Source organism: Molothrus aeneus, chromosome 5, assembly GCF_037042795.1.
Source record: "Molothrus aeneus isolate 106 chromosome 5, BPBGC_Maene_1.0, whole genome shotgun sequence".
NCBI classification, from domain to species: domain Eukaryota; kingdom Metazoa; phylum Chordata; class Aves; order Passeriformes; family Icteridae; genus Molothrus; species Molothrus aeneus.
In genome coordinates, this window is record NC_089650.1 from 4,544,845 (window position 1) to 4,559,075 (window position 14,231).

The window sequence follows — 14,231 nt, forward strand, 5'->3', positions numbered from 1 at the left end:
AGGGCTGCAGGGAAGTTGCTATCTGGGCAATTGAAACTGCTCAGTGTTTACTGAGAGTCAAATGTCCAGCCAAGTGGGGAAGATGCTGCCTGGTTACTATTTATAACCCATGTACAATATGTGCAATTGGTATTATCTGATATCCGGAGCTGAACGGAAAGTTGGATGATTTGGGTTTTGGTTTTGCCATTCTCTGCCTACAGTTTGGATTACTTTTCAAGATTCTGGGCTATTTTGTAGCATGAGAAAATGCAAAGTCTTTATTCTGTCTGTTTGACAAGACTGAGCCAAAATGTTGAACTGGTTATTTGCTTACAATACATTCCTGTCTCCTGGTAAAAGCTTTCCTTGTACCTCTGAGGAATAGGAATGATGGGGAAGCATTAGACACAGCAGATGGTGCAACAGAGACAAACTTTCATTAAGCTGCTAAATTTCATCAGTTGTCATTTGATGGTCTCACAGTTGGTTAGTTACTAAGGGCTGGATTTTGCTTTGCTTTTTAAAATTATTATCCTTACTCAGGGTTGTGGAACATGCCAGAGTGCAAAGCATTGGTCTTCTTATCTTGGAAAGAGGAAAGATTTATGTGAGTAAATTTATCAAGAGTTAATACTAATACTAAACTAAGTTTAACATACTGTCAAGAACCCCAAAATGTAAGCATAGCAAGAGTATTTTGAGGAAAGGATGGGATAAAGACTTTTCTTTCCCTCTGAAATTAAAGTTGTGTCTACAGGAATGCAGCTTGGGAGAGGTTACAGAGGAAGTTTGTGGCTTGTGTGGAATAGACCTCCACCAAATGATCTAATCTATGAAATAAAAGTTATAGGATGAATGTGTGGGTGTGTTTTCTTCCTGTGACAAATTGGGATTTAACATTGTGTCCATTGAACATGGTCAGTATCTCTCTGGTTATCTAGAAGCCCCATGCCTTTAGAGTCTAATCAATAAGTTTTACTGTAAAAATGAGGTGTAACTCCATAGTGAATCTGACCAAAAAGATAAGCCATGATGGAAAGCAGTCTCCTGGTTTGTTTCAAATCCTGCTTGGTGCCCTGTTGAGACTCTGCTCAGTCAGTAATGCTCTTGCTGAGGTGTGTAATTCTCCACCTCTGCAAAACAAATTGAAATTGCTTAATTGTACATTATTGTCTAATCTAGTGAGTGATGTAGGAGGACAGCACATGGCTGTGAAGCCTGTGGGGTGTTAGAAACAGCCTGATCCAACCTAGATTGAGTTTGTTGTCGTTGCCATTTCTGATTTTAGGTGTATAGACAGACTGCAGAGCACATATTTTTGTGCATAGCTTGGAAGCAGAAAGGAAGGCTGGGGTAGTGGTTTGAGTTACAGGAGCAGGGTACACCCATGAGTGGTTATAAACACACTGTGGGGTTTTCTTTGGCAACAGTGAAAGCTTGAGGGTGTCAGCCTGCCCTGGGGGACCTTAGGTCCTATTGGCCATGCATGGGCTGGGGACAGGGGCAGATTGGAGCATCCAATAGCTGGGATGCAGAGTGACCTCATCTGCAGCTGAATCTTGATATGCTGTTCCTGGTTGGACTTTACTTGTTAAGGGAAAGAAGGTGGCAGTTCTGGAGGTCTGGGTTTAAGGTCTGATTTTTCAGGTGGTTTTTTTTTTTTGATTCTGCATGTATCTTTAACGTGGTAATTACACAGGCTAAGGTTGCACCCCTGGGTTATAGCATGATCCCAGCCTTTCCTGAACTTGTCCTACAATAAAGCTTGGGATTTGTTTTTCTTTTTCTTTTAAAGTTCAGCCATCTCTAAATGGTGGTTTGTGGGTTGGAGAAATCTTTACAGCTCTTTTATTCAAATGTCTATTTACATTAGATTTCTTGGCTCCCAAAAGAGTCTTGCAAGATGTCTAGAGGGAAGAAGATTCCAAGATTTTAAACTTCCTCTGCTTTCTGTAATCACTCTTCTTGCACAGAAAATGGTTATACACCCACTAAATAATCTGTAATCTGTTTGAACTGCTCCGTGCAGGGGATTCGTGATGCCATACCTAGCTGCCTGTGTAAAAATGGTGAAATTAGGAATCTTCTAATCCTGTTTTCTAGCTCCCTTGTCATCCACCACTTCCTTTCAGGAAGTGCCTGCCTCTTTTCCACACCCATTACAGCTGAGAGTTGGAAGCAGCACAAATAAAACTTGCTTTCCCATGTTCATTTTTTACTGTCTGTAACTGGAATATTTTGTGAGAGTCTGGATTTACCAAACCACAGAGGGGTGAGCCCTGGACTTGAAAGTCTAGGGATCTATCTGCTGTGACTAAAATAAATGCTGGCACAAATGGCCAGTCTTTGAGCTTGCTTCTGAGGTGCCAAATATTTCTCTTAATGACTGCTGCAAATGAAGGGGGCTTTGGTAAACTCAGCCTCCTTTGGATCTCTAGGTGATCAGTAATCTTTGACCTATATAAGGGGGAATTAGAGAATCAATGAAGTTGGAAAAGACTCTGAGATCACCAAGTCCAACCTACGCCCCCACACCACTGTGGCACTCAGTGCCACCTCCAGCCTTTCCTTAAACACCTCCAGGGACAGTGATTCCACCAGCTCCCTGGGTAGCTGTTCCAGTGCCTGACCACCCTTTCTTTGAATAAATTCCTCCTCATGTCCAGTCTGAACCTCCCTGGCACAGCTCAAGACTCTTCCTGTGCTCTCACTTCTTCCCTGGGAGAAGAGGCTGACCCCCCCCACCTGGCTACACCCTCTTTTCAGGAGGTTGTAGAGAGGATAAGGGCACTCCTGAGCTCCCTCTTCTCCAGGCTGGACAACCCCAGCTCCCTCAAGTCCCCCTCATGGGATTTGTGCTTCACACCCTTCCCTGGCTAATTAGGTAATGAGAGGGAGAACTGAAGCACATGAGGTGGAGGCAAGTGCAGATACAGAGAAAGCAAGCACATACTACAGAGGGTGCTGGACCTTTTCATTCTGGTCTCAACCATTTTACATGCCCAATAAAGATTGGTAATTTTTATCCTCTTGTCAGCTGCAGATCCTATGGTTCTATCTGTTTCTTTGTTTCTGTTATCTTTTCTCCTCTGTGATCACTTCTGTGATCAATGCAGTCTGTTTTGGTGTTAGGTTCTAACACCAAAATTTCACTTGCACTTATGTAAGCTTTCACTCACATAAATTTTTGCAAATGTGTTCATGTGAGTTTCATTAGACAATTTCTTTAATGAGATTACTTTTTTTTTTTTCAAAATACAAATAGAGGCTCTATTTGTTTTTTCCCTGTGCCACGGAATGGTTTGGGGTGATCAGTGCTCCAGCAGAATCTGGAGACCTCAGTGGACTTGGCTCTCTGGGCTGCAGAGGCTGTTAAAGTGTGTTTGTGGCCTCCACTCTTTGTTCTGCTCAGAATTTCTACTTGGGGCAGAACAGTGCTCTTGTTCTCTAATGCTCAGTAAAGCTTTTCTCAAAGCTGCTGTTTCTGCTCTTTCTTGTGGCATGCACAGCATTTTAGCTTGGAAAAATGAATGGGTCTATGTCCTGTATGGTGTCAAAAGCTGATATACCTTGCTGTGCTAAGGCAACAAATTTATTTTATCCCCATTTGAAGTCATAGAAATAAAGTTATATGAAAATGCCGTTCTGGTAATTTTAGGAGTCTTTCTTTTGTTTTTTTTTTTTTTTTTAAATAGGTACTTTCCAAGGGTTATTACATAGTGTTTGCAGAGCTCTGGGGAAATCCAGCTTGTTAAACTGGGCGGGAACTAACTTTAGGATGCATTTCTGTGTTGAAATGTAACATCAGGAACAGCTTCAAAGCACTTCAGATGAAGGCATTCAACTGTGTTGCTCTGTTAGATCGTGGTGTGAGAATGACACCTATCCAGGTGTCCTACTGTTATTCCCTTATCATCCTTTGAGGAAACAGCTACCTCTTCCTTGGTATAATTTCCTTTTTTCTTTTTCTTCCAAAGAAAAGCATTCATCTGTTTCTTGGTCTCTTTCTTTGTTAGTGTTCATTTAGTGTAGGGAGTGCTATGATCAAAGAGTTGTGTATGACAGCAGCAACAAAGTATGTTTTTTGAGTTCTCACAGAGAAAAGGTTGTTATTTGTAGGTCAAATGCTTTCAGTATTTGTGTTGTGGCATTGAAGAAGTGGTTAGTAATAAGCAACGTACACATTTTTCCTTCTCTACTGTAGTGTGAATTTGGGAACCAAAATATTTTCTATAACTGCTTCTCTGTTTGTATGTTTCCATGTTCTTGTGTATAATTAGCGTTTCTTCTCAAGTGAGTACTGGGGTGAGTTTTTCTTGACATGAGCATTCTATGAACTGTTTATGTATGTGCTTTATGTATGTGCAAATAACCAGAACAGGTTCTGGTATTTGCAGTCAAGTTCGTACTTGGTTTCTCTTTCTCCCACTTTTGGCTTCGCTTGGAAGAGAGAGTAGCAGAAAAGAGATGTGAAGACCCACAAGACTGTCTCCCATGTGGTGGGCAGAAGTGACCAGATCAGGTTTCATGGTATATTAAAACACAGTTTTTTGACAGCTTATTTACTTGAGTCTTGAATGTTATGAGCAGGAACAGATCTAAATCCCATTTTAAGATGTGCTGTGGACAGGACTGACGTGCCCCTTTTCCATCTGGTGTAAAAGGGAAGCTGCAAACAATGGCAACCACGCCTTTGTCCTCCTGCTTTCCCATTCTTGGTCTGCATTACATGGAACTGAAATAGTTGCCAGTTTTGGCTGTAGTTTTTCTTGTCCTCTTGTCCTCTTTTTGCCATCTGTTCCACAGTCTTACCACTGCCCTAAAGCTGCACTTTTTGGTATTGTAATCACTTGGAAAGTCATGAACATATTGTAGAAAATCCATTTTTTCAGTTTTAGCCGAAAAGAATGTAAATCTTAGAAATTAAAACAGAGCTTTTTCATTTGTTGGAATAAAGATTTTTTTTTTGTTTTTGGCTTCCTAAAGAGGGGAGGCTTATGGGATTGAGCCATTTGTTCATCTGCTTTTCAGTTCATCCTTAATAACTTTTGAACAATTTCATCCAGATTCAATGAGGAAAAAGAGTCTCAAAGGTAATTGGTTTCCTACAAGAAAACTGGATGCTGGGTGGAGGAGAGAGACAAAAATAGGTGTCCCCACTGTCTGTAGCATGAGCTTAACTGTAATCTGTGCTTAGGCTTTTGCTAGCCAAGTTGCAAGTGTGTCCTGGCTGCCTGGGTACTGCAGTAATCTCGGAGTTTGCAGAGCTTGTTACTGAGCCTTGCTTAGGCACAAGCTACAGAAGGAGCCATGAAAGGGAGGTAAGGGCATAGGGAATGTTGCTGGAGAGTAGTTTTATGATCATGGACCAGTTTGCTGTCAAATTCCATATGGTATTACTGCTTCTTCTTGATGCCTGACTTCTCAGAGGATTGTCTGTCAAGGGTGCATCTGTGGTGTTGGCCTGGCTGTGAAATAACTCAAGTGTAACAAAGCACTTAAATAGTGCTCAGAGAAACTCAGCATTCTGAAGTGCAGCTGGGCAATTACTTTGGCAAATGTTTTATTCACTCCTGATTTAGGGTGGAGAGAACAAGCTGTGAATGTAGATGGAATTAACTCAATAATTTCTGATGGGGAAAAAAAAAGATGGCTGGAAAATACATTCCGGTAGTATTTTATTTTTTCCCAGGCTCAAGTCATTGCTTGAATGAACACTTTGAACAAAATTAGGATGGAAATGTAGAGGGGGTGGTGACTTGTATAATGGGGATTTATTTGCCTGAAATATATAAGCCCTGCATTTGCAACACTTGCTGCAGAACTTCAATTTGTACAACCAAATTCATGATGTGTAGAATTTGCAAAATCTCCTCTTATCTCTTGCCTTTGGCAGAAGTAGGGCACTGGGCTTTCTTTCTCGTGTATGCATTTGATGAAATATTCATATTCCTGCATCTGTGGTGACTGTGGGAAGGAACCACCACCTGGAATTATTCACTGCCTGCATCTCTGTGTTTTCCATTGATTTCTTTTGTCCTGGGTGAGCGCTGGAGATCCTGAGGGTACTTGGAGCCATGAGTCAGTGACAACCTCCTGCTATTATTGTAAATAGCAACGTGAACGCTGTTCTTGCATGCGTTTTTCCATGGGCTTTGTCTTTCACTCGCCCAGCTCCCAAGCCAAGGAATTCACAGAGCATCTGAGTCAGCAATCAGCTGCCTCGAGACAAAACATGCAGGATACTGCAGACTTGCAGAACAGCCAGCAAGGCACACCAGTACCCTGGAAACCTAGCAAATAATTCTTGCCTGCCCTTGCTTTCCTCCTGTAATTTCCATGTTCTCTGACGTGTTGCTCTTGGGTTCCAAGGGCTCAGGGTGTTTACATCAGGAATGCAGAGTTCTAGGGAGTGACCTAATGTGGTGACTGAAGCCTCGGTGTTTCACCCTTGGGCATAACTGATTTCCCAGGCTGTGTGAAGCGGGATTTGGGCAGAGCTGCCGTGCTAAGGTACCCCTTGGAATGTGCTGGCTCAAATGACCTGTTGGTTCCAGGTTTGGCTGCTGGCTTGGCAAACCTCAGACACACACAGCAGTAAGTTCCTAGAGTGAAAGGATATTATGTTTATTATCCACGTGTTTTGTGGGGTCAGTGGTCAGAGCCAGGAGCAACACACACCCCAATGTCCATGTGGCAAAAGAACAAGTTTATTGTATGAAGCCCTGTTTATAAAAGGGGTTTTGAAAAACCCAGTTATTGGTGTGTTCCTTGATACCACCCAGCTCCTGGACCTGTGAGATGTCTGCAGCTTAGGATGGAACAGAATTGGTTGAGAATCCTTTCTTTCAAGCCAGGGACCAGCTGGTTTTCTTATTTATAGCCAAATTAATTGCCCAGTACAAGCCAGCTTGTACTGTGATATAATGTGACAAAAGGAAGTTGGGTTTTAGCTTTGGGGTCTTTAAGCATTGCAAACCCAATACTGCTTCACTTCCTTGGTGAAAAGCTATGGGAGAAGCAAGTCTAAGAAATGATCCCTATGCTGTCCTTACATCTGGATATATCAGAAGTGGAATGTGTACTAACAGACCTGAATTGTGAATCCACTTAATTTAGGTCATGTAACTTGTATTGCTTTTTCTGTAGAAGTCTCAGTCATCCAAAGCACTGGTGTAAAGTGGGTGTTTGCGTGGTGGAGGGGGGATGCCAGAAGTGGGGGGAACATAAGAGTATTCAGCTTGGAATGCTGTGCTGATTAATGAGGCATATGACTTTAGGCTGTAGGTATTTTATTGTGTCTGTATGACACAGAGACACTGAAATGACTCCTTCAGCGTTAGAGGTGTTTTGTTGGAGTCCATTATAATATTCTTCTTGAGAACAAAAGAGGAGGCACAGGACTTCAGTACCTGGTTGGGCCAGAAGAGAGGTGGAGAGGGACTTTTAACAAGGACATGAATGATAGGACAAGGGAGAATGGCTTCAAACTGTTATAGGGCAGGTTTAGATTGGATATTGAGAAGCTCTTTGCTGTGAGGGCACTGAGACACTGGCACAGGTTGCCCAGAGAAGCTGTGGATGCCCCATCCCTGGAAGTGCTCAAGAAAAATTAGATGGAGCTTTGAGCAACCTGGTCTAGTGGGAGGTATCCCTGCCTATGGCAGGGGTGTTGGAACTTTGTGACCTTTAAGGTCTCCCTTCCAAACCAAACCATTTCGGGGTTCTGTGACTTGGCCTCTGTAGCAGTGCAGTGGTTTCCTTGAGGTGCAAGGCTGGAGCAGGTTTCCAGCTTCACAACAGTGAAGTTAAGATGGAAAACAAGCAGTTCCAATTTGCTTAGTGAGCAGCACTGATATGGACATGGGCATCGCTATCAGCCAGTTAGAAAAACAGTTTTATTGGTACTGGGTCCTCCAGGGTGGTTGTCCTAATAAAGTTAGAATTGCATTCTGCACTGTAACCGACTGTTGTACTTTGACATCTGAAGGAACTTTTATTTTTCAAAACTACCAGTTTGTGGCTGTATGTAAAGGTTTCCAGGACTCCTTTGCTGTTTCTAAACATAAACAATAAATACCATGTTAGGCTGAAAAGCAGGAGTGCCCAAATAAACTACTGGAGAGCTGTCATATGGGAGGGGAAGAGACATGAGCTGTAATGTTTGGCTTGGCTTCCTGTCTGCTGGAAGCAGGAAAAGAGCTGGTGAGAATCTAAAAAGTTTTATCCAAGTCCACATATTTCCCTTTTTGCCTCAATACCCTTTGCAAAAAAAAAAAAAAAAAAAAAAACAAACCAAAAAACAAAGGGCAAAAACCACCTTGGAAGTGCTTTCACTTGCATAGTTTGTGCCTGTGTTCCCATACTGCCTTCATATCTGAAGGCAAACAGAACTATTCTTTCTCAGCAAGAAGGGTAATTTAGAATATACTTAGTGTTATCTATAAAAGAAAGAAAAGGGTTTATTCTATATAAAAGAGAGAGGAAGAGCAGATACCTGTGCTTTAAACGTGATCCAAACAATTCTGCAGGTTTCCAGCCTGCTTCTGAGGCATCCCAGAAATGAGCAGCAGAGCTCATGACAGCAGCTCTGCCCCAGCAGATTAAAGGAGACTCCAGCTACCGCCTAAAATTTTGTACGGACCTGAATATCAAAAGAAGCTGAAAAACACAAAATAGGGGAATTACTATGGGATCTTAGAAGGCTCATGCACCAGCCATGTTTCACTCTTACACTGCTCATTTATGGACAGAATTATATGTGTAGGCTTTAGGTAAGGGAAATGTTTATACTGCTTTATGCAACGCAGACACGCTTCGTTTTTACAGCCTTGACTAATTTTTCCAAGAAATTGATTGCTATTAGCAGGTTTAACTTATTTTTAAGATCCCAGTAAGCATCACTGTGCAAAAACCAGTCTTGGCAAGGATTCTATATCAGCTTCTGCTATGCCATCCTCTTATCTCTATTTATCATGACCAAAGACATGTGTCTTTTTAGAATGAAGGCATAAAAGCTTATTTTACTGATGGAGTATGGACTCTTGAAGTGTTTTGTGGCAGTAGTGTTTTTAACACCAGCCCATAACTGTTGTTGTGGTGTTACACAGTAACTGCAACATGGTAGGATTTGCCTGTTCTGTTTTACAACCTCTGCCCTCTTCCAGACACGGTGTAACATCTGCCTGTTTACTGGGAACTTCCCTGCTCTTCATTCAGAATGAGTTTTGACAAAACTTCTAAAACTTCCAAGGCACTGGCTCAGGTTAAAGTATTTTGTGATTTAACAGAGATGTGAGATGTGCCGCTGTTTGCAGTGAGGCTCAGTGAACTCTGGAAGCCTCCTCTTCAGTCAGCCTGAGTAGAAATCCTTGGGATATCTATCACCTGAGAACTGACTGGGAACCTGGGCTCTCAGTTCAGCGGGTTTAGACAAAATTTTGGAATGAAAAAGAGTAACTGAACTTGCTCTTTCTTCTTTTTGTTTTATAGGTTAATAATGCTTGTAAGGCAGCGGTGAAAGTGGCTCAGCAGAACAACATCAGGAAATCTGGCAGACTGGAAGAGCACAGCTGCCCCCCTGGGCAGCTGCCACGTGTGAAGCATGGAGGAAAGTAAAAACGAGAAGGTGAACCAGGCTCATGTTCTCTTCGACAGATTTGTCCAGGCTTCCACCTGCAAGGGGACTCTCAAGGCTTTCCAGGAGCTCTGTGACTACCTGGAGCTAAAGCCCAAGGACTATCGTTCCTTCTATCACAAACTCAAGTCCAAGCTCAATTACTGGAAAGCCAAAGCCTTGTGGGCCAAATTGGATAAAAGAGGCAGCCACAAGGACTACAAGAAGGGGAAAGCATGCGCCAACACCAAGGTAAGAGGTTCAGTCACCATGGGCCAGGCAGCTATTACCCAATCCCTCTGGAATACACAGTAAAAAGGTGTGGATGTAGGAAAATATTGCCTGGTGTGAGCCAGGGAAGTATCAGGAATGTTCTCACAATTTTAGCGTTTGATCAGCAATCAGAAATTCCTTTTGTGGAATTTCTGTCACCAGATGTGACTGCCCCCCCAAATGTATTTTATTCAGGAGGAGCAGCCAGCAAGTTCTTACAATGTAAGTTTTTTGTGGCATCAGTCCTATAGATAGATGCCTTGGAAAATCTTAATTGGTAAACCTTTAATCTTGGTTGACTCGTTTTTGCATTTTGACAGTAACAGGAATGCTGTTGGAGTCTAGGATCCAAAATATGCATGTTTGGAAATTTCCAGTTGTAATTTGAAAATTCTCATGGCTCTCTCAAGAAAACTGAACTTTTTTGCCAATTTGGCAAAACAGACTGTTTCCCATTATTTAGAAAGTGATCAATTTTATTCTAAGTTCAAAGAAAAAAATATGCTGTGGAAACTCATACCAATTCTTTTTAAAAGGTTGGTATGTGTGGTATTTACTGCAGGAATTCCTGCTTTTACACACACACACACACACAGCATTTTACTATTTTTTAAACCTGAATTACTTTGAGCTGTTATTTATGTATTGCTCCCCTTGGACAGTGCAGTTTGAAAGCAGTTCTTTATATAATTTATTGAAATGTGAATAGAATAGGTTGGTTTTATAAATAATCAAGCACTCTTTTTTTTCCAAAATAGACAAATAGTGCAGAATAGGATAAAATTAGAACAGGTTTCTGTCCTCTTTCATTGAGGACAATAGGTGCTGCTCTTTCTCTTGAATAGGCACCTTTTGAGAGAAGTGCTTTAATTGGTAGAGTTAATGACTAATTCCTCAGTATGGAATTGAGGGAGAAATATATCTTGTTTAGAGCATGTCATTTCAGATCTGTGAACTTATATTTTCCCCCAACTGGATACTAGAAAGTTACATTCTTTTCTTAATTGTTTATCTTCTTTCACTTTCCAGTGGCCATTTTCATAAGGATGGAGTTGTTTACAATGAAATACGGTAGTAACGCTTGGTAAACTCTGAAAATCAAATAATTACGCACTGTTGGTAGTCACAGTGGGCAGCAGCTTCAACACCCCAAAAATCCAACCATTGTTAAAGTTTACATTTTTCAGGCAACATAAGATAAGAAAGGAAGGGTTTACCAGAAGATGAACGTAATAGGTTTCGTGTATGGTTAGGAGTAAATCTTCCAAGATCATCATGGAGAAAACTTCTAAATTTTCTGTAAAACTGATCACTTTGTGCATTCATTAAATTCAGGAATTGCTCTTACTTTGAATGAAACATAGAGGGTTGAGCTGAACTAGGGTGTTTAAGTCTGTGAAATGAAGATAGGTGGTTTATGCTTTTAGGACAAAGAGATGGAAGGAGCCAAGATGTAGAGGTTTTTAACTTCTTTGAATAATAGACTCTAAGAGTGATTTCTGCATCCAGGCTCTGACTGTATTTGTTAACACTGTGGAAAAGGTTGGTTCAATAATTGAGATGAAACATTAAAGATGAGATTTTATAGGCATATAAGTGGGTAGTGCTTGATTGTGAGAGCTACAAAAACCAGATGTTAGTGGAGGGTGACATCCAGCTATGAAAGGCATCCAGAAAATTGAGTGTGACATTTCTATCCACGGGAAGTGGTGAGCTGAGTTTAGAAGGACATTAGAGCTCCATTTGGTGTTATTGAGCTTGAATTAACAACTAGGCAGCCACAAGGAAATGTCAGAAAGGTAGAGATTTTAGCTTGGCCAAGAAGTAGCCAACTCTTGAGGTTTTGTGACTTGACAGCTCTGACAAAGCTGATTGAACCAGTGTCTCTGATGAGGTGATGCAAAGACAATTTATAGAGGAAGATTGCACGAGATCATGGGTGAAGCCCCCTGGGAAGTTGGCAGTGAGAGGAATGAGAGAAATGGAGTCCTTGAGATAGTGCTCTGAAAGAATAACTGGAGATCCAGAGGAGTACCGAGGCTCAAAAGTCATCAGAAAAGGGTGTGCTTTGAGTAAATACATGTAAGCAAGGGTCTTTAAAACCTCTCTTCAAGTACAGTTATAAAGTGGATAAAAGGAGTAAAGCATCCTGGGAGTGATGTTTGACTGAAGAAGTTGCTAGGGATTTTGTATCCTCCAAAAGCTTAACCTATTTCATACACCAAAGCCAAGTTAAAGAGAGTGAGAATGGAATTGGAGAGCTGGGATCAAGAGAGTGATTGTAAAAGTAGCATGTGGTGGGGTGGTGGTGACATAAACAGAGAGGCTCATGAGGTCATGTGGGACTGTCCCTCTTTGAATGATGAGACAAAAACCTCAGAACTTGCTGGTGTTGGTGTGAAGGACCACTGTGATGGGACTGGGCAATGACTGCAGTGAACATATTTTTTAAATCAAATTTCATCATGTATTCCTCTTATCTTTTCATATAGGTTTCTATTAATTTCTTGTTTCCTATCAAAATAGTATCTGCCATTAAATGTTTAAATTTACTTTACTCCTAAGAGGTAATCATAACTGTTTAAAGCAGAGGCCTTTTGAAAACTGAGTCATGTGTGATTTGATGTTTCCTAACTCACTTGGCTTTATATTCCTAATGTTTAATGTAATTTGCAAACTGCTGATTAAAAGGTACAGAGATTTAAGTGGCCATGTGGAGATGATAGAATTTAAAATAAAGATTAGGGTTTTATCCATGTCAGAACAGAAGTCAGTAATTTCTTTAGGGAGCCTGGCTTCTGTACACTTGAACATAAATGAGTTCTGAAGTTTTCATACTTTGTAGGATAGCTCTTAATTGCCCATTTAAAAATTGTTCAGGGATGAGGTGCTGTGCCTGGAGTTGGCCAGTTTGTGCACATGGCCAGCATCCAGGCTAACCAGAATTCAGATAATCAGAGTTCATGAAAGTGTTTTGAACATGATGGGTTGTTCAAATGTAAATAGTTACAAATGGTGCTCTCTCTCCATTGGTTATACAGAGAATACAGCATTTCAGTTTGCATTTGCTGTTCCATTACCATGGCATTGTTACTGGAAACTTAATATAATCTCTCTGAAAGATCTTGAGCAAGAAGTGTTTTTGAGGGGTGAGACAGCTTCAGTGCAGGGAATTGCAGCAATTGCTTGGAGTCACTGAGGGGAAAAGGAACGAGGAATAACAGTAGCTGCCTTTATTTGGCTGTACTTGGCATGTCATGGAGTTACTGCTGACTGGGAGTACCAGAAGGTGGGTTTTTATGAGATATCTGACCCTGGAAGAAGCATTAGAAGTGGAAAAGAATCTTTTCTATTTTTAATTGTGCTTAGAATTTATGTTTTATAACAACATAATTTAATGGCTTTGTGATGGAATTAAAAAAAAGGCAACTTTGACTATAAATTACTTGTCTGAGTATTTTACATTCAGAATATCTAGAATCTTAATCAAAACCTAAGTGCTTTTAACCACATCCTACTATGAGAGCAGGGAGGAAGGATAGAGAGAATAAAAAACTTTAAAGTTCCTATGGCAAAGTTGCAGGCAACTAGCTTATAATTTCATGAAACCTGAGTTTGAATAGTCTGATTTTAGTACAATTCCTTTGCTGTTGTATACTCCATCATAAATATTTTATATGTGGAAATTTGTCAAAGAATGAAAATCACCCAATTCAGTGTGTTCGTGTTGCTTATTGAAATCCAGGCTCTTTGAAGATTGTAGTTATTACCTGAATAAGTATAATGTGCTGAGCTAATTTTCTGAAAAGTTTTAAAAAGAAAGACAAGGGGGTGTTTGGGAATTACACTTAGCTACAAAGAAAGCAATATTAAAATTGGAAGAATATAGATCTAACTGAGGATCCTGTTCAAGATTACCTGTTCAATATACAATTTTATTTAGTTATTTATTAGCTCAGAGGTTGGGTGTGCCTTTTGTCCCAAATGCTTTCAGGTTCCTGAAGCCACTAAAGAAGCAGTGGTGTTATTATTCCCTTCCCTTTGCTCTAGACTTGGATCTCTGCCCTCAGATTTATGTGATTCCTTATCTTATTCAGTAGTCCTACGTGGAATTTGCATGTCAATAGCTATATCATCACTGCTGTAATTGGTTTGCCATCATTCAGGCTTTACATTTGCAGTTTCATGGTGCCTGCAGAGTTTATGCCCCAGTGGTGAGAACGTGGCAGCCTGTAAAAATTGTCAGATGGGGATGACCACCAAACACCAAGTTTTGCTTTTTGGGATTGGTTGTTTATCAGAACACTGGCTCATAGATAAATTTTGGCATAATTAAGAGTTTCTCAAAGAGCTTTCTGGT

General features: G+C 40.8%; 1 protein-coding gene across 1 annotated transcript in view; it reads left to right on the forward strand.

Annotated features, from left to right (window-relative positions):
• Window positions 1–14,231, forward strand: part of MICAL3 (microtubule associated monooxygenase, calponin and LIM domain containing 3) — a 160,398-nt gene that overhangs the window by 44,318 nt on the left and 101,849 nt on the right. Inside the window, exon 2 of the mRNA XM_066550226.1 lies at window positions 9,475–9,850. Within this exon, the coding sequence (XP_066406323.1) occupies window positions 9,587–9,850 (264 nt within the window). The 5' untranslated portion in view covers window positions 9,475–9,586. The remainder of the gene's footprint in view (window positions 1–9,474; window positions 9,851–14,231) is intronic.